The sequence below is a fragment of the Salvia hispanica genome, chromosome 3 (assembly GCF_029641045.1).
Source record: "Salvia hispanica isolate PSC_SH4W2 chromosome 3, Shi_PSC_v1, whole genome shotgun sequence".
NCBI lineage: Eukaryota > Viridiplantae > Streptophyta > Magnoliopsida > Lamiales > Lamiaceae > Salvia > Salvia hispanica.
Window position 1 is genome coordinate 8481753 of NC_142694.1, and position 27334 is coordinate 8509086.

The window sequence follows — 27334 nt, forward strand, 5'->3', positions numbered from 1 at the left end:
TAATTTTCCATATATATATATAAAAAGGATAAATTAGTAAAAAAATAATAAAACCGGATTTAAATAAAAACCGGTTTAAAATATAAGGACATTTTGTATATACAATGTTTGTTAATAAATCATTACCCAATTAATTATAGGCACCATAATGTTTGGTTAAATATTAGTGAATCTCTTAATTAACACCGTAATGTTTGGTTTATTGGTTATAAGCACCATAAATATGTTTAATGTTTGTAAGTATAATTGCAAAAAAATTATGTAATGTTTTTTTTAAAAAAAAACATCTATGTTCCAAAAAATAAATTTTGGCGCTCGAGCGATGACGGCCTTGACGGGTCACGGAAGAACATGTATTGAACTATTAATCTCACAACTTCGAATTTGTTGGAAATGTTTCGAATTTGTTCGATGGTTGAATCCTTTGCGTATTCCAATGGTTGTATACATCGGTGTGTTGGTAAGAACTATTAATCTCACAACTTCATATTCAAGTGAAAAACTTTAATTTACGATATATTTTTCACTCGCTGAAAATTGATTTAAAGAAACCAGTATATATTATAATCATCTAATTTGAAACGGAAATCAATCATGAATGAAGTGTTTAATTCCGCAAAATAAAACATTATGTCACACACAGGGGCGGAGGGAGGGTGGGGGCAGGGGGGCCCATGGTCCCCCCACTAATTTTTTAAAAAACCTAGGGGTATTTTAGTAATTTCACATTAATTATAATTATAATATATATAATATTAAAGATAGATTTCAGCAAAATTATACTCCATAAATCGTTTCCTCTTAATTAGTATTCTCCTTCTGCCGCAGTTCTACTCCTTATGCAGCGTAATCTGAAATCTAGTTATCTAAAACTAGGTATATTTTAAAACTCAAATATAATTCAATTGATTTTTCTATATATGTTGTTTTTTTGTTTGGCTGCAATAGTTATGTAAATTGAGACCTAAATAATCATATTCAAGCTCTAAAATTGGTATACATAAATTTCAAATGGGGAGAAAGAAGATAGCTTATGTAATTCAATGGCTACGGCAGTTCTATGTTGGAATTCTTTAACCCTTATTCTTAATTTGATGGGTATGTATTAATAGTTTTACACTTTGATTTGTGAGAGCAACATTTTAGATTTGAGCATATTGTATATTTTGTTTACTCTTTATTCTTTTAGTCGTGAAGCATAAGATGAACTTTATCCTTTTTTGTGTATGATTTATATTTTGCAAACTTAATCAGTGTTGACTATTTTTGTAGGTATATGGATCGTTATTTCAAGAAACTTTCTTCCGTTGATTCTTCATCAGTTGAATGGTTGCTTAGTTCCTTATATGGAAAATGATGTGTTTGTTAAAATTACCAATGAAACTATTATGCAACGATTTCAGAAGATGAAGAATAGAAGACAAATGTCATGATGTGATTGTATTTAACTTTTACATTTTGAATCTTATAATTTAATTTATATAATTTTTTTTAAGTTTAAATTTGAAACCCCCTGATGAAATTTCTGGCTCCGCCACTGGTCACACATCTAGTCCAGTCAAACTGTCTTGACCGGACATATATTCCAACTCCGTGATCTTGCTAGAGGCTTGTTTCATACAATAAATAACATGTGAAAGTCTGCAAATATAGAAATTTGCAATAGATGACTTTTGTATGGATTGTATTCTTGTTAATTCAGTTATTCGCACATTGCAAGTGCGCGCACGGCCGTATGTCACAAGATTTATGACATAAACTTTAATAGATTGGACCAGTTCAATTTCTCATATAGTACATATTTATCTAAAGTATTATATATCAAATATAAATATAAAAATATGTTAATATAAAAGGTTTTATATTCTTTTAATCCAACAAGTGCGCATATATAGAAAAACATACGGAGTATACTAGTAGTATTTTTCAAAGTTATTTAACCATCAAAAAAATAAAAAATAAAAAGTACTGACTGCGTGATGTATGTATATTTCAAATAAGAACAAAGAATATATTTTTCTCCTAGAATGGATAAATAATTGATAAAATATGCTGGACTTAAATGCAAAAGGTTAGAAGAATTATAGTTGACGGCTTGGATTTAAATATAGAGTTAAGAACTTAAATTCATCATTTAATTACGATCAAACCATAATTGACAAGCGAGATCAACGCTGCAATTTTTCTAAAGACTACCATGCATTGTCTTCCTACCGGCATGATGACTTATTCTTTAATATTTCCATACAAATAAAGAAAAGACTCATGACTTATTAGTCCTTTGGAAAGTCAAAAGTAGCTTCCGCAGTTAGTGGAGTGGGGTGGATTCATAATCAAATTGCGCTTCTCAAATCACATTAACGTTGAATAACTCAATAAATCACACCGCTTATGTGTCCGATAATTTTGACTATAAAACAATAAATGCAGTTTTAAAGTTTTACTTTCGTATATACACATTCATGAAAATGATATACTCCGACTTAACAAGTGGAATGATTTTTTTAAATATTCCTCGTCGTGTGTTCATAATAAGGATTTCCTCCGAATTTAATAAAATTATAGCATGTAGTAGATCATCTATACTAAATAAAAGAGCATTGTCTATATAACCTACTAAAAAACCATATTAGCTACTCATATTTCCATAAAGAGACTGGAAATAAATTTCCACAAAGTAAAAGGCAAAAGAACCGAACAACTAACTTAACGAACATCTTAATTTTGAAAAAAAAGAGGCGACAAAACCACCTTAATTAACCCGAAGTAGATGTGAACTAGTTGAAAATAAAATAAGCACACAAACCCCACCACATTTGATAAAAGCACACATTCATTTTAATCACGCCAATTGTTACGGGATCTACTCTATATAATCCCATCTACTACATCATTATATTCCTCAAATCTCTCCAATTCCATTTTTAGACAAAATGTCTGCATTTCTATTCTTATTGCTACTAATTTCGGCAAGCGCAATCCTTGTTTCATCATCCTCACTTCAAGATCCAGCTATTGTGGTCCAAGATGTACAAGAGTAAGTCGTTTGAATTGTTATTATTTTTAATTTATTTCATTAATAAAGTTAGGAGTACACTAATACAACTTCTATATAAATAGGAAAATCAATTCATCCCGAAGAAACCTAGGTTACCTGTCCTGCTCGACAGGTAACCCCATCGACGACTGCTGGCGGTGCAACTCTAACTGGGAGAGCCACCGCCAGCAGTTAGCGGACTGCGCGATCGGATTCGGCAAGAACGCGGCCGGAGGGCGGGGCGGCCGCATCTACGTGGTCACCGACCCCGGGAACGACGACCCGGTCAACCCTCGGCCAGGGACCCTCCGGCACGCGGCGATCCAGAGCGAGCCGCTGTGGATAATCTTCAAGAGCGACATGGTGATCCGGCTGAGGCAGGAGCTGGTGATGAACTCGCACAAGACGATCGACGGGCGCGGGGCCTCCGTGCACGTGGCGGACGGGCCGTGCATCGCCATCCACCACGCCACCAACATCATCATCCACGGGATACACATCCACGACTGCAAGAAGGCCGGCAACGCCAACATTAGGGACTCCCCCACCCACTCCGGGTGGTGGGAGGAGTCCGACGGCGACGGGATATCGATCTTCGGAGGCCGGGATGTGTGGATTGATCACTGCTCCTTGTCCAACTGCAACGACGGGTTGATTGATGCGATTCATGGCTCCACTGCGATTACGATTTCGAATAGCTACTTCACGCATCATGATAAGGTGATGTTGTTGGGGCATAATGATGCGTTTGTGCAAGATAAGAGCATGCAGGTCACCATTGCTTTTAATCATTTTGGAGAAGGATTAGTTCAAAGAATGCCTAGGTACGTTTATATATACATATGATTATTTTTTTAAATTCTAAGTTTGACTCAATCATTTGATATATCTATTTATTTTCTTGTGTGATTTGTTGAACAGGTGCAGGCATGGATATTTTCATGTAGTAAACAATGACTATACACATTGGGAAATGTATGCGATTGGTGGGAGTGCTTCTCCAACAATTTATAGTCAAGGGAATAGGTTTCTTGCGCCAAACAATAGGGTTAGGAAAGAGGTGTGTGTTTCAGTTTTTATTTTTATAGTATTAAGTTGAAATGTCACGTGCATACTCTCACAACTTTGACCTCTCATCTCAAACATTAATCACTTTACTGCTAAGTCAATGCACACTAGTTGTCGCAAAATGGTGTTATGTTTTATCAGTGATATTAATATTAACCGAATTAGTTATAAGTAAAAATATAAGAGTGATTAAAAAAGTCTGAAATGAATAATTGAGATGGTTGATAAATGTGTAGGTGACAAAGCATGAGGATGCACCCGAAAGCGAGTGGAGAGGGTGGAATTGGAGGTCGGAAGGTGACTTGATGCTCAACGGGGCTTATTTCCGGCAGTCGGGGCATGCTGGAGCTTCATCAGCGTATGCTAGGGCGTCGAGTTTGAGTGCAAGGCCATCGTCTCTTGTGGGTTCAATAACTGGTGCCTCAGGCCCACTTAGTTGCAAGAAGGGAAGTCATTGCTAGTTCAAATATTCACACATCTAATTAGTAAATGATGAAGCATATATATAAGTCAAACGTAGGACATGAGTTGACTTATGAAACATCTATAGCATGTATTAGTACCATTGGTTTTTGCTTGATTGATGTTGGGACACACACTTGCAAATTCAAGAAAATAAGGCGCCAGTACAATTTGTCAAACCATAAAAAAAATTAATAATAATATTTCGGTAAATTTTGACAAAATTTATTGGGCCCCGTTGAATTTTGCCGTCAACTTAATCAACCTGCAAGAAGTGTTAGTTCTTTTGAACTCAGAAAGGGAAGATTGGACACATTTACTTAAAACAAACAATCAGATTAATACGAACTCACATACACAAATACAAAGTACTCAAGTTAATACATAACTCTATTATTGTCCATAGTAAGTCAGAGTGAGAAACGGACATGGACATACATTCCAAACCTTATTAGGATTAGATTTATATGTTAAGTTCTTAAATCTTGGTTCTTCACCTGGTACAGATAAAAATAACATGATTCATCAATATATGAAGATATACAAGTATGGATAGATAATCATACTGTTAACTAGGAATTCATGTTGTATGATACACAACATTATTAGTTTATTACAACTACTCTTGCTCCATTTTTAATGCGTGGGTCCACTTTGTCCGACTTTACTTTTTGGCTGTCACTTAGACTCTGCACATTATTACGAAGGTATCAGTATCTAACACCCAAGATTGTGAATTATTAATAAACATGTGTATCTCAATGACAAACATACCTAAGCTCCCACTCGTTGCACTTTATGCCATGAGTTCTGGACAGTCTCTCTTCCAGTGTCCCCTTTTATGACAAAAAAGGCATTCATCCTTTAATAGTGGCTTCTTCTTAACCCCTCCATCTTTTGGCTTTAGAACAATATTCTTAGATGTTATCTTCTTCAGCTGTTCAGTCTTCCATTTTGAAGAATTCGTAGAAGAGCCCACCATGAGCAACGATTTTCCTTTAGCAATGGAAGACTCATAAGTCAGTAAGCATATTATGCAATTCTGGCAGACCAACTTTCATGTTGTTCATGTTGAAATTTATAATGAAATTCTCAAAACAACTAGGAAGAGACTCCAGAATCAAGTTTGTTGAAATATTTGAGGAAAGTACCGTTCCAGACGATGCCAACCTCTCAATCAAACCTATCATGTGCAACACATGCTCAGACACTATGCCTTCATCGTGCAGTTTACACTTGAAGAGATCTTGGAGGGTCTCATACTCCGTAGTTTGAGCCTGTGGAGCATACAAACTCTTCAAGCGTTGAATCATCACATATGGAAGCATATGTTCATATTGTCTTTGTAGTATCGAATTCATCGATGACAACATGATACACTGAGCCAATGCGGCATCTTCAACGTGTTTCTCATAAGCTTCTATGTCAAATGAAGCAAACTCAGGAGATTTCTTGTTGGGGATGTCACTGATTGGTGTGTCCAAGACATACTCAATCTTATCAATCCTTAGCACCAATCGAAGACAACGAAGCCAGTCCGTAAAATTTGATCCATTCAACTTGTTCGTTTCCATTAAACATTTATAAGCTAAGTTCGACATATTATCTGAACTGAAAATTTAAAAAAAATCAGAAAAACATATAAAGATCGCATTTGCACCACTAATTAGATAATGGTATCTTGTATTGATTAGAACTAATATCCTCACGTGATGGCAATCATGCATCTATGAATAAGCCTATACCTTATAAATTTGGCGTGATGGGTAAAACTCGTGGTAAAAAAAGGCCTGTATATATTTAATAGGATAAATTGTGATGCTAATTATAATGATGTCCAATTATTATATTATCAAATAAATAATGGCCCATTGATTAACAGCAGCGTAACGCTGTCGTGAACGGCGACGCGACCGGGAAAACCTGTCCGGACCTTCCCGTCGCGCCCCGATGGATCAACGGTGAAGTCCAAATTTTCCAAAAAAAACAGTTTAGTTTTATATTGGACTCTCCAAATTTTAATGAAAATAGCTCTCGAAAATTCAAAACTTGTGATTGAAAACTGTCTTCCAATTTTCGTTGATTTTCAGGAAAAATCTTTCGAAGGATTGAAATCTAGTTTCCGATTCACAAAATCAATTACGAATCCAATTAATTTCTTATCCCAATCACACAATTTTAATTTCTAAAGTTAATCCACAAATAGTTACTAGCATATAAGATCCACAGTCATATCAATGTTAAGAATTCATTTTATCATCTTATGATACACACTAGAAATTACGAATCGAACATAAAACAAATCTATATTCAAAATAGACTTTGAACATTTATGCATAAATGATACAAATACTTACTTGCTGTGCTATTTGACTCCAGCGTTTACTTGCTAGGCTAGAAAACCCCTTTACGTCTGTATTAAGAGAATTAGGGTTTTCTAATCTATATTAATTCTCTAAATATTTAATCCATACTCTAATTGCTACATGGGCTCTAGCCCAATAGACTTATATTTTTTTTAACTAATTTAATTGATTTACAATCAAACTATAATTAATTATGTTATTATCTTAATATAGTCATCGCACAAAAGTCACAAACTAATTCGATCTATATACAGAAGCCTATACAGAAAATCGGCGCTGAAAAACCAAAAAAGATTTAATTATTATATATACTCATCCTCGTCGTAGATTGCTTCCATGTGCATAATGTCGTTCCCTTCTTCATTTTCTGTTTATAGATATGGACAGTTGCTAATTGCTATCCTTATCTCCTCTATGTTATGATCCGATTAAAAATTGATACATTTTCTTCTGGATTTTTAATTATGGAATCATTCTCGAATGTTTATATAAGCCCTTACCATTGAATCAATCTCAAATCATGGCTTGCTTGAGAATAATAGCCTAAAAACTCATTATAGTAATTTTGATTGTAAATAATAGTCTAAAAACTTTTAATTACAACTTAGAGCAATTTTAAATTGTGAATGATAACTTAAAATCTTAATTTCATCTATCACGAGAGTACTTTTAAATTGTGAATTTAACGTGATTTAAAACTCACATTCACAACGGATAGTAATTTTCAAACGTGAATGATAGCTAGCATAAAAATTCTTATTCACAATTGATGATAATTTCGAGTTATGAATAACAGGCTAAAAACTTTAGTTCTGAGAGTAATTTTGGATTGTAAATTAATGAGAGTAATTATTTATATATTTTTTTATATATTAATGATAGTAGTCAGGGCTGGGTATTCGGTTTGTCGGTTCTCGGTTAACCGAGAATCAAACCGAAAATATCGGTTTTCGGTTAACCGAGAACCGAAAATAACAGTTACGGTTCGGGTCCGGTCAGGAGCCCCGCATTGATGTCGGTTATCGGTTCAAACCGAGATTAACCGAACTGAAAACCAATTAATTTAAGTCCACCTAAATTGTAGACTCATATTTACATGGGCTATGAGCCACATATGTATATACCAAAGCCCAAAGGCCCAGATGATAAATTTCACAAAGGAAGAGGCTTATTTTTTATAATAATGTTTTGTATTCTTATTATATTGTCAAAGTCGATGTGGGATATTTTAAGATACATAAGTGATTTTGTGAGTTTATGCAATTTTCTTAAATGCATGTTTTTAATGAAGGTGAACAGAAGGTGAGGCATAATTTAAATTTAAATTTAAATAATACAAATAGATTAACATGATTGTTTTATAGTTTATAAATTGATTTTTATTTTATTTTATGAGATGTTGGCAAATAGTTTCAGCCTTGCTTGTTAATTTCTTTTCCATTTTTGAATTTCCTTTTCTATTTTCTTAGAATAATATTTCCACAAAATCTTTAATCCTAGATTCTATAAATATTAGCCGAGATTAATAGATTACAATTATTAAATATTTTTAGAAGTTTCTATATGGAGTAGGTATTAAATAACTAGTATATATAAACAATAATTTAGCCAACATATTTACAACTATGAGTAAAGTTTCGTGGACTACATTGTACATGATAAATAATTAGATTATATGCAATAAATTTGTAAATAAGTATAGAGAATGATAAGGATAAAAGATAAAAAAAATTATGTTGAAAACATTGTCCCACATCGTTCTATCAACAGAGAAAGGAGAGAATAGACTATTATAAAAAGAAGAAAATAGAACAAGGATTTATCAATAATCCGTCAATGCATTAATTGGTTGTATCCTATTTCAAAACTCATGGAACAGCATAATTAAGTAAAAATTTTCAGTAATTTTCGGTTCCATCGGTTAATGGTTAACCGTTCGGTTCTAACTGAACTAATCGACTACTTCTCGGTGCCGGTTTCGGTTTTTGGTTGGGAACTGAAATATTGTTGGTTAACCGACTTGTCGGTTCGGTTACTAACCGAACCGACCGAACCCCAGCGCTAGATAGTACTTTATAATTTTACAATCTCAATTTAAACTTATGCTTGTCAATAAAATTGCTGAAAAATCACGAAGTTTAGTCAATTTTGATTTATTCCCCAATTTTAAAAATCAGCTAGAAAAATCATAAGTTTAGATTTGGTCTCAATTACCCATGGTAACAAAAAGTGACGAAATGAAACTATACATGATATGACAAGTGAAAAAATTATATATGGACGATAGATGAGTTAAACATATATTCATAAGAGTATTTCCAATAGCGGCTAGCCCACCGGCTAGTCGATTCGCGTCGCTAGCCGAACTATTGAAAACGGCCAGCCGCATTTCGGCGAAGAAACTGGCGAGCGCACGCCTATTTGAGGGCGCTGGCCGATGCGCTAGCCGCCATTGTGGCGTGTCGATCGGCGAGCGATCGGCCAGCGCCCATTTTTCTTTTTTTTTTTTTTTGAATTTTTTTGAAAAACTATATATACGTGATTTTAGTTTCATTTTCATTTGCACCACTTGTTTTAACGAGTTTTCTCTCTCTCTAAATTTTTGTACAAAAGCAACATCGAGCGATGGACAACAACAACGAGTCCAGTCCGGTGACGAGCGGATCTTAGACTCTCACGGTACCCGTGGGATCTGGATAGGGCCAGATGGGCGGGTAGATGGGCCAAGGGTTTAACGTCCCTTGGCAACAGTTGATGGGGATGATGGCGGGAGCGCATGGGGGATGTAAGGGGGGATGCAGTGGGGGATGCCGGGCAGGGGGCAGGCAACGCCGGGGTGGGAGGTATGCCCCAGATGCAGCAGCAGATGCTGCAACAGATGATGGGGATGATGCCGGTATGGCAGGGGGGGATGCAGCCCGGTATGCATCCCGGGATGCAGGGGTCACCGGGCGGGGTGGGGGGGGGGCACGGTCTTTCGTCCCTCTCTTGATATTTTGACGGCTTCGTCTCACACGTCGACCCAAGTGGAGACGCAGTACACTGGGGATGACCTTTTGTCATTGCATGAGATAGGGATCGATATCGGGGAGGCGGACACTCCCGTTCCAGCGGGTCGGGCCGCACCGAAGAAGAAGAAGACCAAGGGGAAGAGCAAAATGGTCGGCGAGTCGTCGCAGCCCACTGTTCATGACACCCCCACGCGGAGGAAGTGGACGAAGGATGAGTACGTCGGCGTGGCCAAGGCGTGGTTGTCGATTTGCGACGATCCGCTGGTTGCGAACAACTAGCGGATCGTCAACATGTGGGCTAAGATTAGAGCAGCCTACAAGAGGAACTGCCCGCATGGAAAGGACTACAACGGGGAGGAGTGCCGGAAGGGGTGGGAACGGATCAGGGTCGACCGATTTTTGGGGTTGTACACCAACACCCTCCGCATGCTGACTAGTGCGCAGACTGAGGAGGACGCCCGGAGGATAGCAGAGAGTCAGTTCCCCTTGCCGGGGACTTATAAGGAGTTCACCTTCTGGGAATGCTATCTGGTGCTGAAGGACTCCAAGAAGTTCCGAGTGGGGTGCGACGCTTGGTGGCCGAAGAAGCAGAGGCTGAACTATTCCGGAGATTACAGCGGCAGCAGCGGCGGATCCCACGACCTCCCCCCGGATGCTGAGGAGTTTCCGTCCCCTCCATCCTTTGCTCGTTGCCCTCGCCCGGTTGGCCAAAAGCGGACGCAACGGGCAGCGAGAGGAGGATCCCCCCTATCGCCCCAGGAGGTCATCTCAGCACCCCCCCACGCGCGTACACCTTATTCTCGTGTCAAAACGGAGGAACGGATGTACAAGGTCTTCCAAGCGTGGAGGGCCGCAACTGACCCCACGCAGAAGAGGTTTCTTCAATCGATGCTCGAGAACATGCAGGTGGATTTGGATGCCACGAGGGCACTGGTGGGGGGCTCAGACGCGGGCTCAGATACCCCGGGTGGCGGCGGCGAGGACATCGACGACGATGAGGAGTAGAGAGCGGCAGGGCTCGTGTGTGGAAGCCCGTTTTTTTAAAAAAAAATCATGTATTTTTTTTATCTATACACTTTTTTTTAATGAAATGAATGAATTCTCCCATATATGTCTCGTAAATTTTATTTCGTAATTTATCGTAAATTTAATTCTGTAAATGTAGTTATTTTTGAATTATTTTTATTGGGCTAGCCTGTGGCTGGCCTTAGGCTAGCCTATTTAATTAAAATGCTAATGTGGCAGGTGGAATTTTAGTACCGATGATATAGCAGGAAGAGAGAGTGGCTAACCTGTGGCTGGCCTATTACCACTGGAGATGCTCTAAGAAAAATATCATCTTTTTGTTGAAAAATATGAACAATTTGCTACCATAATTTCACCAGGCAGATCAAAACTCCATACTAATATGTCTTTTGCAAATTTCAAAAATCGCTTTCAAAAACTAGAATTTTACCAAATTTCATGTATTTTCGATATATACCAGTATGAAATTAAAAGAAATAAATTTTATGATCGTAAAAACATCCCAAAGCTTCTAATGAAAATCTATAATAAATTATAAACGAACCGCAAAAAAAGTAGAAAATCCATTTAAAACAGCAAGAGCCCGACGGCGGCAGTGGCGGCAGCGACGGAGAGCTTGATGGAGGAGGCGCCGTCTGTGGGTGGTGTATCAGCTGGCACCTCATCGGAATTGCCCGGAGCAGGTGATATATCCTCAGAAGGGCCAGGCGCCGCCGAGGCCTCCGGAGAAGCGGCGGAGGTTTTATTGGGCCTGGCGGCCGCCTTCGGGGCTCCGTGAGGAGCCGCCTTCGGGACTGCATTGGGGGCCGCCTTCGGTGCTGCATGAGGGATTGGAGGCATCGCTTTTTTGGCTGCCGGAATGGGAGCTGCTCCAGGGCCGGGCTTTGCCGGAGAGGTGGTCGGCGATGATGATGGCCGAGATGTGGCGGCGGCGGAGGCAAATAAAAATGTTAGCGCAAGAGCAAGTGCAACCGCTTGGGGTGCCATCTTAGGTGAATTTGTTGGTGTTTTTTTTCTTGCAAGATTTTGTGTAGTGTGATTAATTGAGAGTATTTGGGAAGGATTGATTCAAATATTAGGAATTGAGGGATATGAGAAGAAAGTTTGTGATCAAATATTAAGGCTTAATTTATATCTAGTGAGATATGTGATTGTTTTTTGCCGGATAATTTGCTGAGGTACAAGTTGATCTAATTCACCTACTTTATCGGTGAGTGTCAAATTTTTATGTTGTATATATAGTACTCCTAGTGCAATTGAATTTTTTATTTAAATCTCTTGTACTTACATTGGGAATTTGGGATGATTTGGTAACATGGCTGGCCGAGTTAATAAGAGGTATTCGTTCAATGACTGAAAATAATTCTTTTTGTTGTACTAAAAAACTTGATTTTTTATTTGAATCTCTTGTATATTAGGCTCGGCTAATCAAAATCAACAACTCCGTCACATAAATTTGATCACATGTTAGATTTAATTGAGAATTCCGATCATGAGGTATTGTTGGGATAGTTTCATAACAAATGACAAATAGTTTTGAGACATTCCAAAACCTTTTCCCCTAAACCTTTTCTATACCTCTCACCACCATATATCCACACGAATTTTACAACAAGTACAACAGAGATTTACCCGGTACGCATTCTATCCACGCTCTTCCGCCCTCGTTCCAGCTGATGATCGATGTTCTTCCAAGACTTGTCGATGCAATCAACGCTCCTTCTTGATCTCTCCACTTGATCAAACGACATCCTCAAACTATCAACATTCTGTGGCTGATGCTTTGACCTCTCGGGCTTGTCCATGCTGCGCCTTGGCTTCTCCCTCCTGTCGCTGCTCTTCCTCGGAGCATCAAACATATCTGTACTCTTCCTGGATGGCTCAAACTGATCTATGCTCTTCCTCGTGCTCGTTCTGTGCCATGGAGATCGCTCCACAGTTGCCACAAACTTCTTGAGATGTTTGATGTATTCGGGGTAGAGCTCCAGATTGCAGTGGGTCCCTCCTTTGATCCACAATGGCTCGTATTTCTCTTTGCAGAGTTCCCACAGCTGCTTACCGTGCGAAAAATTAACCACTTCATCTGCAGTTCCCTGGCAACCAACCATCACAAGATTATTTACATCGCAAAGTAACACTTAAATGGGGGTATAAACTAGACTCTCGTACAATAGCTCCAATCACGACTACTTCTTTTTTGATCTCGATCCGAATAGCTAGATAGATACTCCTACTAGCTTGCAATTCATGAAAACTATAGGCCATTCATAATATATAGGCAAAGCAGACTTGAGAAATATTGGACTATATCAAAATAAGCAACCAGCAGCCAACATGGATATACCATTTCCTTCTCTTCAAATAGACTTTCTAAAGTTTTGAATACAAAAAATCAATACTTACATGAATAATGAGGACAGGGCATTTAACCAGTGGGATCTTTTCAATGTTCTGCACCAAGAAACAAGGCAACATAACATTAATTCTACACAACTGAAAGCGAGAAATTTACATCTTAATTTCACACTATGGGAGCGCTATATAACCTTGTAGATGTCGAACCAGTAAGTTTTTTTGACAGAATACATGACTCTCACACCGGAGAGTATAGGACTATGCAAAACAACAGCTCGTACACTAGGCAAACGAGCTGCTAGATCCAAAGTGGGGCCACTTCCCACAGATTGACCATATAAGATAACATCTTCCTGCTTGGTGCCATAGTTCTCCTCCAGACACTTGAAAGCAGCTTCAATATCCGCATACGTATTATGCTCACTGGGCTATAAACAAAAACCAACATCAACCATCTTTTTCTCCACACATTCAGTACAGGTTCCAAGAGAAAGATCCCATAAAAAAACATCAGATCTAACACTCACCTTCCCAGTCGACTGCCCGTATCCAGAGTAGTCATACCTGATCATATTCAAAGAAGCTTCACAAAGTTAATCTTTTCTACAATATGTGACACACACACACACACATACGAATTCACAGGTAGTAAAAACTATGCTAAAATTTATCATTAGATGTAGCAGCAGCAAAATACACAATTTCCAGTATGGTAAAAATTCAATCTTGAGAAATTTTCTTGCTTTCAAAGATTACCATGATGAACATGAAACTAGAGCTTGAAACTCATAATCCAAATAACAAAATGTGAACGGAAATCGCAGCTGCTTAATCAATTTTATATGCTTTTTGTGAACAAAATTAATTAAAAAACGACTAGAATTGAGTGATTGGAGATGAAAATCCATATGTACCCGAGGAGATTGACGCGCAGATGAATGCTGAGCTCGATGAAGAGCTCGTACATCTGACCGAGATCGGCGGCATTGCCATGGGAGTAGAGAAGCGTGGATGTAGCCATGGGGTGTCGCACGTAGACCGCCACAATCTCGGAGCCCCGCCGGGTGGGGAGGCGCATGACCTCCACGTTCTCGCGGTGGGGGAAAGGGCTCAGCAGCAGCAGCCCCGTGACGCCGTCGTGCACCAGCTTGTACGACGGCGGATTAGGCGGGAAAAACGCCAGCTTGGCCGCCATCGACGACGTCACGCCACCCATATCGTCTCCTCTCCACCACCTAATTACAGAAAAAATTCAAGCGGTGTCTCAAAATTGAATCTGTGATTAACTAAAAGGCGCATACCGTTGCAGCAGAAGCGCGAGGGAGGTGCGGGAAAAAGGGTAAAGCAAGTGAGTGGAAGTGTGGAAAAGAAGCGAACTAAAGTGGGGGGGGAGAGAGAGAGAGAGGGAAAAAATGGATAGAATATTTAGCAAGGGTGGTGTTGATGGCGCATGGGAGGTGTTTGAATTATTGCGCGAGTGAAAATAATGAGGGATGGAAAGGGAGATGAGTAGAGGCTTCCGCCTGCGGCTGCGCCCCCCAATTTCTGCTAAATCCATATTACCAATTTCTGTCTTCTTCTGCCCCCACCACATGCCATGTTTGCTCACTCTCACTCGCCAAACTTCAATCAACAATCCATATCCATCTTCTTCGGGTTAAGTTTTTTGTAGATCAACGGCTGCTGAAATTGATGTCTCGTAATGCCAAAATGATGCATTAATTTGGCATCAAATCCACTTGGAATCTTCTACATTATTTTATCACCTTCTGTGACTTTAGATTTCCTACTTCCTTCTCTTCAATTTCAATCCCTAGTGTTTTGGTCTTTTTTTTAAGTAATTATTCATTAATTCAATTAGGATTTATAATTATTTGTCTATAATTAGTTATTAAATGATCATTCCATACTTAGGGTAAATAAAAATATTAATGTTCAATAGTCCGGGGAATATGAGGTATGTGTTCGGTGGTTAATTGTTTTGTGTTTTGTCGATTAAATGGCATATCGATGAATAACTAGTAGACACTTTATAGATTCAAATTTCTCGAACCATGACCAACTAGACTCTGGATTAATTTTAATTCCAGTTCAGAGTAGCATATCTACTTGCAAGACATTCATTACTTCCCTTTTATTAAAGTGTAAATTGACGAGTGTGTCAGATATAACCAATATCCTCAATTCTCATAATTATACCGCCCGATTTCCCTCTTTTTCCGGATAGTGAGTACCGGATATTGGGTCAGGACAAGAATTACTACGATCTGTTTAAAAGTAGCAGATTATAAGATTTTTTATTGGTGGACAAAGTTAAATTACCAAACTGGCATGTCTACTTGCGAGGTAGTCATTTCTTTCCTTTTATTAAAGTGTAAATAAAAGTAACCGATTGTAAGATATTTTATTGCTTGAGAAAGTGAAATTACCAAACATGATATAGGAAAGTATTTGTCTTTTTGTGAACAAACTTTGCAATTCAATGTCGTGAAGGGACACGTTAGGACATTCAATTATTGAATATACTACCTAATAAAATAATATGACACAGATATCCTGCTCAATTTGGCATAAGATCGCCATTCTCTACCTCTCTCATTCAATCTTTAAATTTACTCATAATTAGGTTATACTTTAATTAAAACTAGGCTAGGATTGCACATAATGAAGCTACAGAACGCTTATCAAATAAAATTTCCAATGCATATCTCAATTTAGACCCATTTCTATTCTTACCTTGCATCATTGAAATAGGAATTTCTTTGGAATGCTATTTCAATAATGCAAATTCATAAGGGTATACTCTCTGGATCCAAATGTGTAGTTTCAACTCTAGACTACACTTGGTTACTTACAAACACCGTCTTCATAAATCCAACGTGACTCAAATCTAGAACCGACTCATGATTTATAGATCTTAACTGAGTAAGATTTATGAGATCGATTATTGTAAATACCTAAAGTAGAGTCAGAGAATTGAAACTATGCTGATACTTTGGATCCATTATTTTCCGTACAGTTTATCCACCATTGCCCTAAGAAAAACTCTGAAAATTTGCAACAAAAATTCAAATTGGGAGGCGCAAAAGGGCATAGTGTTCCATGTCTTTACCTTTTGTCTTTAAGTCCACAGCGTTTAAATCATTAGTTGTAATAAAGGTAGGGTGAGGTGGAGATGTATGAAATGAAAGTTCAACAAATGCAAAACAAAGTAAAACAACAAAGCATGTGCAAACGTTTCTAGTTTCCATATGTCAAAGCAATGGCCACACAACACATGATGATATAATGATGACTCGTGCTACCTCTAAATTAGTGGTCAAGAATTAGGGTAGCCACTAGTATTAAAGGAAAGTTGAAAAGCACACAATTCTCTAGTCCAAATTTTAACTAAATAACATTTCATTTGATGTTAGGCCATACACACCAAAGGGATACTCAAAAACACAAAAGTTAGTGAATTAGGCAAACATTGCTAAATGCTAAATGCTAATGTTACTTTATCCCAAGACTCCATGATTGATAAAGAGAAACAGGCACACAGCATTCTGCATTTCGAAAGGCAGATGAGAAAGTCGAGCCACTGATATATTCAAGAGCTTTCCAGTTGCAATAACAGGCTATAAAGATGACAGTGAGGAGAAAGTGATGTTGTGGTCCTCAGATCAAACTCCTTTCTATGATTGAATGCAACTACAGTTGGGTATGGAACAACGTATCTACATGATACAGGGAATTTCAAATGCCACGTAGCAGAGAGTTCAGCAGCAAGTATTCTCTTACACATACAATGCTACCATAACAAGTAGTATTAAGGACTAAGGAGCAATACGAGCTACAAGCATGCTACATTCTACTCGTACAAGTGGATTAACTCCAAAAGTAAATAGCAACATTCACATCAAATTTTGGTCATACTGATGAGGGGGTAAAATACACATTTGACAAGGGAGTTTATAATAATAAGATAATGCAGACATGACCAAAATTGAGGTGCCTGCCATATCAGATAATATACGCAGACTAGACTGAAGCAATTAAAATCACCAATGATGCACAAATTAGGCATGCTAGATTACCATGAGTGGAACAAAAGGGTATTGGACCACTTTGAACAAGTTGTAATAGTGGTTATCATTATATTGTGCTCCTATAGTGAAACCAATTACTCTAGTCAATAGGTACGGATGGCATCCACCTATTTGCATATAGTAGGAAACTATTAGTAAAAGGTTGTATCCACAACAAAGATAACCAGGAGCATACATAACAGAATGGGGAAAGGTCAACATATTTGTCTGATCACATTCCAAATTTACCAGAGAAAGAACCTTAAACAATGAAGCATCTATAGATGTAATAGCAGCATAAGGAAAATCTTCAACTTTGTGATGAAGATAAATCTCTACAATCTATGGTCTAAAGACCAGTTGTTTTGACAATCTAAATCCACAGTAATCATTAGAAAATCAAGTGATTGAGATGAAAGGTGAATTAACATGGCTAGAAAGACAAAATTAACTAAATCAAATTTATCAAATCATATAGAATACTACTCAAATTCATCAAATCATACACAAGCATTTTGGATTCAAAGCCTATAATGTGACTTGCTTTTAGAATTAGGAGTCCTAACGCTTTTAGGTTAGAACAAGGATAAGAGCACGTGCAAATGAATTGTACTTGAGGAAGAAAGGTCATCGATTAAAATCACGAATCAAAAGACAAGGAATTCACTCTGAACCATAGGTTTCCCAGCTTGTAGTTGAATGATTCGATCAATTTCCGATTGATTCCATATCACAGCTAACTACTATATTTAGATGATAATAATGAGCCATATAGAAAGGAAACCCATTCACGACCATAAATAGTCAATGTAATGAAACTACATTTCCATCTTTTGTTTGTCTATGTATGCCTTTAAGATGAGTGATTCATCAATATCAACCTCTCCTACCAAAAGGCTGCATCATCTTCTCCACCAACAACAAATGATTCTACTCCTATAGACTTTGATAGCAATATTATCGATAAGGATCTCGACTATATGATTTATCATGTACGCAGAGCCTTACAACTTAGACAAGCACAAATCCTTGCAAAGCATATGGTTAACCCAATAAAAGTCACCTAAAGATTCTCAAACAATCCCGACTCTCACATTTCTCCCGAGTCCACAACCACGCTTTCATCATCTCACAAGCCCAAATTGCCTCATATTAAGATTCTTCTCGACCAGTTTTAATATACACTGCAGAAGGGACTGTTGATCATAACTCTTAGCTGCTACTACATAGTACATAGCTGAATTAAACCCTTTTGTAACAGATAATACCCACACAAAACACACCGAAGGTGCTTCATCCACATACATAGCTCGCACGTTTTCTCATAGTCAAAAGTTTGATGAATGAACAAGCCGCTCTGTCCAACTCCAACAAAGTATCAACTAAAGATAAACATATCCCCTGATTCCTAAATCATTATAATGTGTTTAACGTGGCTTTCGAGACTAGAACAATTCCCATTCCCCAGTTAGAGCATAGCCATGTGGTCTAATACCTTCCAATTCAGATCCTTTAGATTTTCTACAATAACTTTTTGATAATTTATTTTTCTTAAATTGCAGTAGGAAACTGTTTCACATCAAACACCTTCGTCTAATAAGGTGCTATGGTCATACTGAGCTAATTTGTCACCAATCTACATCCAGTCAGCAGATTACTCCCAACATAAATCAGCTCAGAACATAAACAAGCGGTAACTATCCACCTAAATTATAGTAACTCGGTAAAAACTCGTGATGTATAGTAAATCAATTAAAAAAAAAGGAACGCAGAGAATTCTCTGTTGCACATCCATTTCCACAGAAAATGCAAACAAATATCTTAATTATTGATGTCATTGGTTAAGATGGACTATTGTGCCATCAATGGTTGATTACGCTAACAAAATAATCGAGAATCCAAGGACGAATCTGGAAAGGTCAGAAAAACGGAAAATGGCACAATATATCTCACCGAAACGGCGAAATAACGGAATTACTTCGTCTTCCTCCTCAGCCGCTTCCTAAGCTTCTTCAGCTTGTGCTTATTCATCTTCTTTTTTCTCTTCTTCTTCACACTATCAGCTCGTATCACGTTGGAATCATCCGCCTCGCCATCGGATTCGGGTCGGATGAACGTTGATGGGGAAACCGGGTTGAGAAGAAACTCGAATGAGAAAGTCGGGTAAACTTGGGCGAAGAAAGGATTCTTGGGAATGAAATGATCGATTGCGGGTTGCTCTGGGGTGGGATCATTAGGTTTGGGGATTTGGGTGGGAGCAAAAGGAGAAGGGGGTTTGTGGAAATGGGTGAAGAATGTGGAAGCGGGTCGGGCTTGGTTCCGGATGAGCTTCTGCAGACTTGAAGACGCCATTTTAGAGCGGGAGAATTTGCAGGAGTCAGTTCATTAAGGGGATCGGGAACATATTTTCATGGATTAGGGTTTTTGGAGGGGATTGAAACCCCAAAATGTTAACTGAAGGAGGAGAGAGAGCAGTGTTTTTTTGTAATTTCCTAAAAAACTAAATCATTTTTCAAAAATAAAAGAGCAATTGTTTATTAAATAGTGCCCCCATGCAGGATCGAACTACAGACCTTCAGTTTACAAGACTGACGCTCTACCACTGAGCTATAGGGGCTGTTTGCTTCAGTCTTTACAGATTATGATTCAGATTTCATTATTGAAAATTGATCTGCCACTGTTGATATCAGTGCTATAGATTATGCAACATGATTGCGGCACAGTGATATCATTTTCGTGGAAGAAACGCGCTGGGCCTTTGACCAATGTAAAACGCACTTGGAGTACACCAAAAGCACGCTCCACATACCTTCATTTAACTACTTAATTATGACTCATGACATTTTCAAATTTTCTATTTATAAATCACAACCGCTAACTCATGTGTATCTAATTAATTAAAATGGCATTTTCTCTATAATGTCAAGCAGATTAAGTTAGATAGATTTAGAAGTTGTATAGCCTTTTCACCTTCTTAATGACTCTTTTACTCGACGAACAGTCTTTTTTTAACTTCTACAGCCTTTTTTCAACTTTAACATAATTATATATGCAATCACTTATACTTAATTTCAAATTTACACCTAACGTAGAATATACTACTAAAAATTTCAAAATGGCTTGACGGTAGTAGAATCACCTTAATCCAAAATACAACACAAATTAAATAAAAATAATTATTAATAAACGAGATACCACCAAACAACAAATCAAAAGGAATGCAACCTCAAAACATTAAAAACGCATCAAGAGGAATTGCAATTTGATTTATACCCCTTCGACATTCATCTAACAATTGATCGACACAATATTAATGAAATACGGAGTATAAAAATAAATTGGTGAAAAAAATAATGAAATGTGTATTCTACTCTTATAAAATATGATAGATGGTGTGTTTCAAAAAAAAAATACATAGATTTTCAAATTTTAAATCATATCATTTTCTAATAATATGATTCGTTTCAATTTTATTTTTTAGGAATAAGAGACGTCTATTTTATTGAACTTGACATGTCATCCAGTCTTATATTTTGATGCAACATGAGTTTCTATTTGAAGTTAATTAGCTCATATCAATACATCGACTTAGTTGGAATCTATTTGGAATCTACTTGATGTATGTGGACGCTTACTAGTTACTACCAATGTCCTTAATAAGCATAAAACCAGCCGAGAGAAAGAAGATAAACCAAATGCTTTATTCCAATTTTTTATATCAAATCATAGCATATTGGACCCTAAAAAAACAAGTAAATTACTAAGCTAATTTGACATATGTTCTCCTCGAGCGTGCAGCTTGATGATAGAACCGTACACATACATCATGTACCAACAAGATGGAGTAATACAGAATCAAAGCATCACTTTTGCGACGCACATTTCAAATTGCAATTTTAGGCTTACACTGAAATCATAACAAGCCCCTCAATGCAAAATAGCAAGAAAGTACCTGCCTATAGGAATTATTCAACTACAAGAAAACCATCAAATCAAGAAGATAAACTCATGTTGCTCAATCCTAACCCAAAAAATAATTTCATCCATGAGTTTATCTATCTTCCACCTCCTGGTCCAGCTTTAGCTTTAAGATTGTTAAGAGTCGTGGTTACCAACATCAGTCGTGGATCATCCTCCGGTATCTCTCTTTCCTGAAACACAAGCAGAACTGATAAGAATCCCAACGTTATTCAAGGATCATAAGCTATAAAGGGTGTCTTTGTGGTTCCAGCAATGCAAACTTCATTATCATGTTCTGTTTCACAGGGGAAATATAAAAACTCACTTTCAGCCCTTTGTGATATGCTTCGACAGTAGGGAGCAAAGGGGTCATTTTACGAGATTGCATCATATCCCACAACATGTTGGCAACAGTGTACCCGCCGGTCTAATAGAACAAAAGAATAGAAAAATAAGAAGTTATTGGACAGGAAGAGCTGGGGCAAAGCAGCATGCAGTTATAGACAAACAGAACAAGAATTGTGAACAGAAGTTTGCTAACAGAAATTATTGTTTTCATTTATTAGCTAACCTTTTCACCAGATGCAGCTAACAGGAGATCATTTGCCATTTTGAAACTCAAAAACATGCCCCTGTTATTGAGATCAACCTGGATGACGAACAATAAGTTGAAACTTTATGCACCACTGAAAACTGACATCAACTAAAACTGTGGGTGTTCCACTCATCTACAAATTGAAATTGGAAAGGCATATGGATGACTGTAGTTTAGAAAGCTATAGCATACAAGAATGTCTTGAGCAACTTGCATGCCCCTTTCTGTATACCCAACCATCGCTCCTTCTGCGAGAGTCTGCATGGCAGGAAAAGTTGAATCATTAACCAAGTTATTTGGCTTATAACTGTAGGAAGATGAACAAGTTTTCAAGTATACTGCATATCAGTGAAAAGAATATGCTATAACACATTATTGTAACCAAAAGCTCAGGGAATAAACAACTACGAAAAAGGCAGCTATAAGATAAATTTCACGATTCATAGACTTTGTAACCAAGCTTTATTGCAAGATATAGATTTGTTTTGGAGTTCAGACACTCATTAGATTTCAACAGTATGCCCAATTCAGCTAGCAAACTACAATCTGACTAGGTAAGCCATCAGGTCGATGAAATTTAGCAATCAAACTAGTTTACTTCTACAGAAACTCAGCAAAATTAATTGACTACTTTCTGTTTCATCATTGTTGGTGTGACATAATGAATAAATTGGCTGCAGCACAATGCACTCTGAGATGAACATATCTGGTTGAAGAAAGGGGTATGCTTAAGAACTCACCGAAAAAAGTTCTACCATAGGGACTCTGTTTGAATTCATGTACTCCTCAAAAAATTTCAACCCCCGGTCCAAGTCCCCAACAGAAAGAACGCACCTGCATTAGGATAAGCATAGATGCTAAAACAGGTCAACATCTGGAACCAGAGGACACGTATCTGTCTTACACACGAGCAGTGCGTTTTTGTAGCCAAGATAGCAGGTATAATTAATATGTGATAAAACAGATCAACTAATTATTAGGTTGGTTGGTGCTTTAGAGTATTTTTCTTTCTGTGATATTCCACATCAGGATTATTAGGATTATTAAGTTATTTGCTCACATTTGATTATTAAATTTGTTAAATATAAATATTATGTTGTTCACCTACTTAATTTATCAACCCAAAAGGCCATATACATGTTTAACAGTGAGAAGAAATTTGTATAGCAAAAATTAATTTGATCCAACCTTTTCCCTTTCGTAAATCAAAGCATGGGGTTTCCAACATAATACACCTTATGTTGAACAAAATGGGCTCTAGAAATAAAATTTCAAGGAGAAATATATAATGCTTAATTAAAACATCTGATCCTCACCTTTCTTCTCCAAAGGATACTAACAAACTCATTGCCAAAACTTTCTTCATATGTCAAAGATACAATACTAGTTATAAGACTTATATGTAAATATAGACAGCTTTATTTTTTTAATCATGTGAAACGACATTTTCCATAATAAAGCTTAAAAGTCCTTCGGTTCCATCTTTATAAGGATCTTGGTGAAGTTAATTCAAGTGTTCCAGAGTTCAACTTCAGATTCACCTCCTAAAATCAGAGTTTACATTATACTCCATACGTAAAATATCTTGTCGCCGTACTCCTATTTTTTCAAATTAATCAAAACCTTTTCAATGAAAAATGAGATTAGAAAGGTGGCTGAAGAAGTTCAAACTTCAAAATATGTGGCCATTTACAATAAGTTCATTCTATATGCACATGTGGTGTTAAAGGTCGAACATTATCACAAAGCTAGAAAATTAAGATAACAATTAGATGAGAATCATGAGATTTTCAATACCGAATCTAAAGTTTTTAGGGGACAGTCAATTGTCACAAACCTCATAATTTGCATCAGTATAAAGACATCAGGAGTTTTCCCATCCTTCTCTAGCATCTCCAGAAGTTTGTCAGTAGCCTGCCAGGAATGAATAGTCAACCTAAATGTAAGTGAAGGAGAAGATAAGAAATACTCGTAAAGAGCACTTTCTTGCGAGCTTTGCCCGTAATCCAGAAAGAGCACAATATATGATACATGAATGCCTTAGTACATATGCTTACACTACCATTGATCAGTTAGCTATGTCTTGACTATAGAGGTACACAAAAAGCACTCTTCCAAGACGGGAATAAATGTCAACAGAAACATTATATCATTCACTCATTACCTGGACATCCTTAAGGTCAGCACAAGCAAGAAATGCAACATGGTATACAGTTAACTGTCTGGCTATGAATCCAGCACGGCGATGAACATATTCCGCTGTGGGCAGATTGTATAGTTCTTCTTCAGTAATTCCCTTCATAACATTTTCAGCAATGTCTGTTGTATGATCAACTGAGGACCATCCTTTAGACTGTTCAACGAGCTCAAGAATCTTGCCAGAAAACAAAAAGAGCAAGATATATCTCAAATATTTTTAACTAAAAAATCGCATATATACTAATGGAATAGGAAGTATAAACTTCATAAATTTACAAGCACAAATTGTATATTTACTTTGGAAGCTGTATCACTGGAGGGAGGTGACTTGTTCCTGTGTGCAAGTATAAGTCCAGCATAGCAAAATTTGTTCAAACCAAGACCAGCAGCGGTCATATCTCGTACTATTGCATATCTGCAAGACAATATGAAGATAATGTGCTATTAGGACATGGAAGTTATAGTACTAAAAAGTATAGAATATTAAGTAAGAACTAAGAAGCCACCTGAAATGCACAAGTACTAATACATATCAACCAGGAAAAGAGAGAGAGAAATACAGACAATAATCTTACACACGGTCAACTCTTCCAGATGCTGCACATGCATGAAGTAAGCATATGAAGGTTTGTCCAGTAGGTTTCACTTCTGATCTCTTCATTTCCTCTAGAAGCTTCAGTTAAAAGGAACAACAGCTCTTTAATTACTTTTCACTATTCTTCAATAGCACAAAGCAAGAAACAATGCATCTAAGCAGTGTCAGTACCGAAATTGCCTGATCAGAGTTATTGCACTTTCCACAGGTAGATATCAAGTAGTTGTACAGAGCCACCTGATGAAGATGAAACGATTTTCATTATCGTTGTTAGTAAACTGGCAATAATGATTGGCAGAAAATATCAGCATTGGATCACCGATCTGCTGATGCCATCTTCTGCATACAAGCTTACATTGCATGTGTATTGCTCCAAGGACAATCATGGAAGTAAATCCAATTTTATTGATCAACTATAAATTACAATTATAAGAGGTGGTAGCAAATGGTGGGAAAGGACGTACATCTGGAACCAGACCCATAGCTCTCATTTCATCGCGGAAAAAGAATGCGTCTTGTATTCGAGCCCCTTTCATTGTCCCTACAATAAGTGAGTGAAATGTGTCCCTCTCTGGCTTCACTCCATCCAGCATCATATCGTCATACACATCCCTCAGCAAATAATTCCTGATACTCGAAAACGATACCCAGCATTGTCAAATACAGTACGAAACAAAATGTGAAAACTTTCGTTCTAATTCGACTTGAAATGAAAAATACAGCATACGGAGTCTAAAAAACTGAAGAAAGGGTGCAAAATGAATCGAACCTTCGCTGAGCAGTGAGCGAGCCAATCACAGTATTGTACCCAGGCTCATCGCTGGCATAATTTCGCTTCGCATACTCCTCCGCTGGTGCACAGAAATTCCGACGCCCTAACGCCCGAACCACAGCACGATTGTTTCCTGAAGCCACAATAATCCAAACCGAACCAAATAATTAAAATGAAAAATCGAAACTCTACCAATCCAATCCGAGGTAGATGCTTACATACACATATAGATTTATTGTTTCATCCAACACCTAATGGACTATAGGATCTTCACCATCCACTATCTATATAGACTAGCAATCGCAAACAGATATGGATACATTCAAATTCCAAATCTGTACTAAACACTGCCCCCTGAATGCAATTCAGCAGATAATTGCATAAAAATTTGGATGTACGTAAATTAGCAAGATTCGAAAATGAGCACCTGAGATAGCGCGGAGGAGCTTCATGGTGGAAAGAGTAGTCGGGAAATTGAATTGGGTGTTTTTTGAGGGTTTTGATTGCCAGGAAGAATAGGAACTGCGGTGATAAACCCTTGGGGTTGGAAATATGCAACGTGGCGACTTTACAAGATAGGTGTATGGAGATTTTGTGCACCTCTGCTCACCCAAACTGTTTTCTTAATCGCTGCACTTTTAAGAAATCGTGTTTACCAGTAGCAGGCATGACATGAGAAATTACTCGACTAGAATAAAAATAATGTTAACTAATGAGCTAATTACCTATATAATGACCAATAATGAAAGCCTTAAATTATTGGAATTATAAGTACTAAACAGTATATTAAACTGTCTCACATCTAAATCAACTAACACTGCGAAAAACTTGATTTTTAAGGACACAAAAATTGAGATGCAATTACTTTCATTGGAAAATTTTTAAAAATAACAATATTTTAGGACTCAAAATAAAGCGTTCATAAATGAAGAACAAATTAACTTAATCTTTTGCTTTTTTAGAACATTTTTCATTTGCGTCCTCTAATTTTAGTTGAGACATGCACTAACAATAAGTACATTTTTTTAAGTGTTATGAGTATATTTAGAAACACAAACTAGTGTCCTTAATTATATTAAAAATGTCTTGAACAATTTTTTTTTTTGTAGTGCTATAACTGATGATTTAATGAAAGTAAAGTTTATAAATTATGAATTTTAATTGAAAAAAACTTATTCCTACACCTCATTGTGAGTATGAAAAAACGGAGTACCTCAGTGTGATAAATTTCTTAATCTGTTAAAGAAGCCCATAGGCAGTATAGGGGTTGGGCCGAAATTTTTTTTAAAAAATTGTACTAATATAATTGTAGAAAATTATTATGCAGTGAAAAATTTCCTTCCTAGCCATGCTTTCTCTTCGAATTTAAAATTTTACATGTTAAAGTTTTGTGTTGGAAATTGTTGTCTATCTTCTTCATATTTTTGTAGTAACTTTTAAGGGAACTATTGGCATTCCAAAATTGCTCATGGTTTGGTTAATAGTATAGTAATTAGCTTATGGATCATAGAGTACTAAGAGTAGTACTATATGCCTTATAGTTGGAATTAGGTAGAGTGTTTAAGATACAATTACTGTTGAAGTGTTTGACTAAGAACTTCTATTGTTAGTCATTTAGCTCAAATTTGATTACTCGTATCTTCTTTGAGATCCATGAATGTTCATATTTATGTTAAGCCAGATTTATGAAATAAATAAAATAAAACTTGATTGGTTAAACGATGTATTGATGATATACAACAAAAGAGAAATTTCAGCCTCCCAAGTTTAATTTTGTGAATCATATAGTTATGATACTTTGACTGGCTCTATTGAATA

General features: G+C 37.1%; 3 protein-coding genes, 1 long non-coding RNA gene and 1 other non-coding gene across 5 annotated transcripts; 1 reads left to right on the top strand and 4 right to left on the bottom strand.

Moving 5' to 3' along the window:
- Nucleotides 1–2914: 2914 nt before the first annotated feature.
- On the top strand, nt 2915–4731 carry LOC125215179 (pectate lyase-like). Its single transcript, XM_048116518.2, has 4 exons — nt 2915–3037; nt 3121–3861; nt 3959–4097; nt 4342–4731. Exons 1-4 carry the CDS (start codon nt 2934–2936, stop codon nt 4564–4566), a joined length of 1209 nt encoding a protein of 402 aa, XP_047972475.2. The 5' UTR covers nt 2915–2933; the 3' UTR covers nt 4567–4731.
- Nucleotides 4732–5073: 342 nt separating this feature from the next.
- LOC125212406 (uncharacterized) lies at nt 5074–6998 on the bottom strand. Its single transcript, XR_007174665.2, has 3 exons — nt 6925–6998; nt 5342–5563; nt 5074–5256 (listed from the first exon to the last, which is right to left on the bottom strand). It is a non-coding gene; the product is annotated as an uncharacterized LOC125212406 (long non-coding RNA).
- Nucleotides 6999–12416: 5418 nt separating this feature from the next.
- LOC125215872 (uncharacterized) lies at nt 12417–15069 on the bottom strand. Its single transcript, XM_048117448.2, has 6 exons — nt 14627–15069; nt 14240–14560; nt 13853–13889; nt 13517–13753; nt 13374–13421; nt 12417–13063 (listed from the first exon to the last, which is right to left on the bottom strand). Exons 1-6 carry the CDS (start codon nt 14917–14919, stop codon nt 12599–12601), a joined length of 1401 nt encoding a protein of 466 aa, XP_047973405.2. The 5' UTR covers nt 14920–15069; the 3' UTR covers nt 12417–12598.
- Nucleotides 15070–19940: 4871 nt separating this feature from the next.
- TRNAT-UGU (transfer RNA threonine (anticodon UGU)) lies at nt 19941–20012 on the bottom strand. The gene has a single exon. It is a non-coding gene; the product is annotated as a tRNA-Thr (tRNA).
- A 1228-nt stretch (nt 20013–21240) lies between these two features.
- On the bottom strand, nt 21241–26090 carry LOC125217010 (Pentatricopeptide repeat (PPR) superfamily protein). The gene is made up of 13 exons (XM_048118828.2): nt 25944–26090; nt 25514–25649; nt 25209–25371; nt 24916–24981; nt 24725–24822; nt 24447–24564; nt 24115–24324; nt 23788–23864; nt 22691–22784; nt 22143–22208; nt 21927–22004; nt 21681–21782; nt 21241–21546 (listed from the first exon to the last, which is right to left on the bottom strand). The coding sequence occupies exons 1-13, from the start codon at nt 25966–25968 to the stop codon at nt 21451–21453; spliced, it is 1329 nt and encodes a 442-aa protein (XP_047974785.1). The 5' UTR covers nt 25969–26090; the 3' UTR covers nt 21241–21450.
- Nucleotides 26091–27334: the final 1244 nt, after the last annotated feature.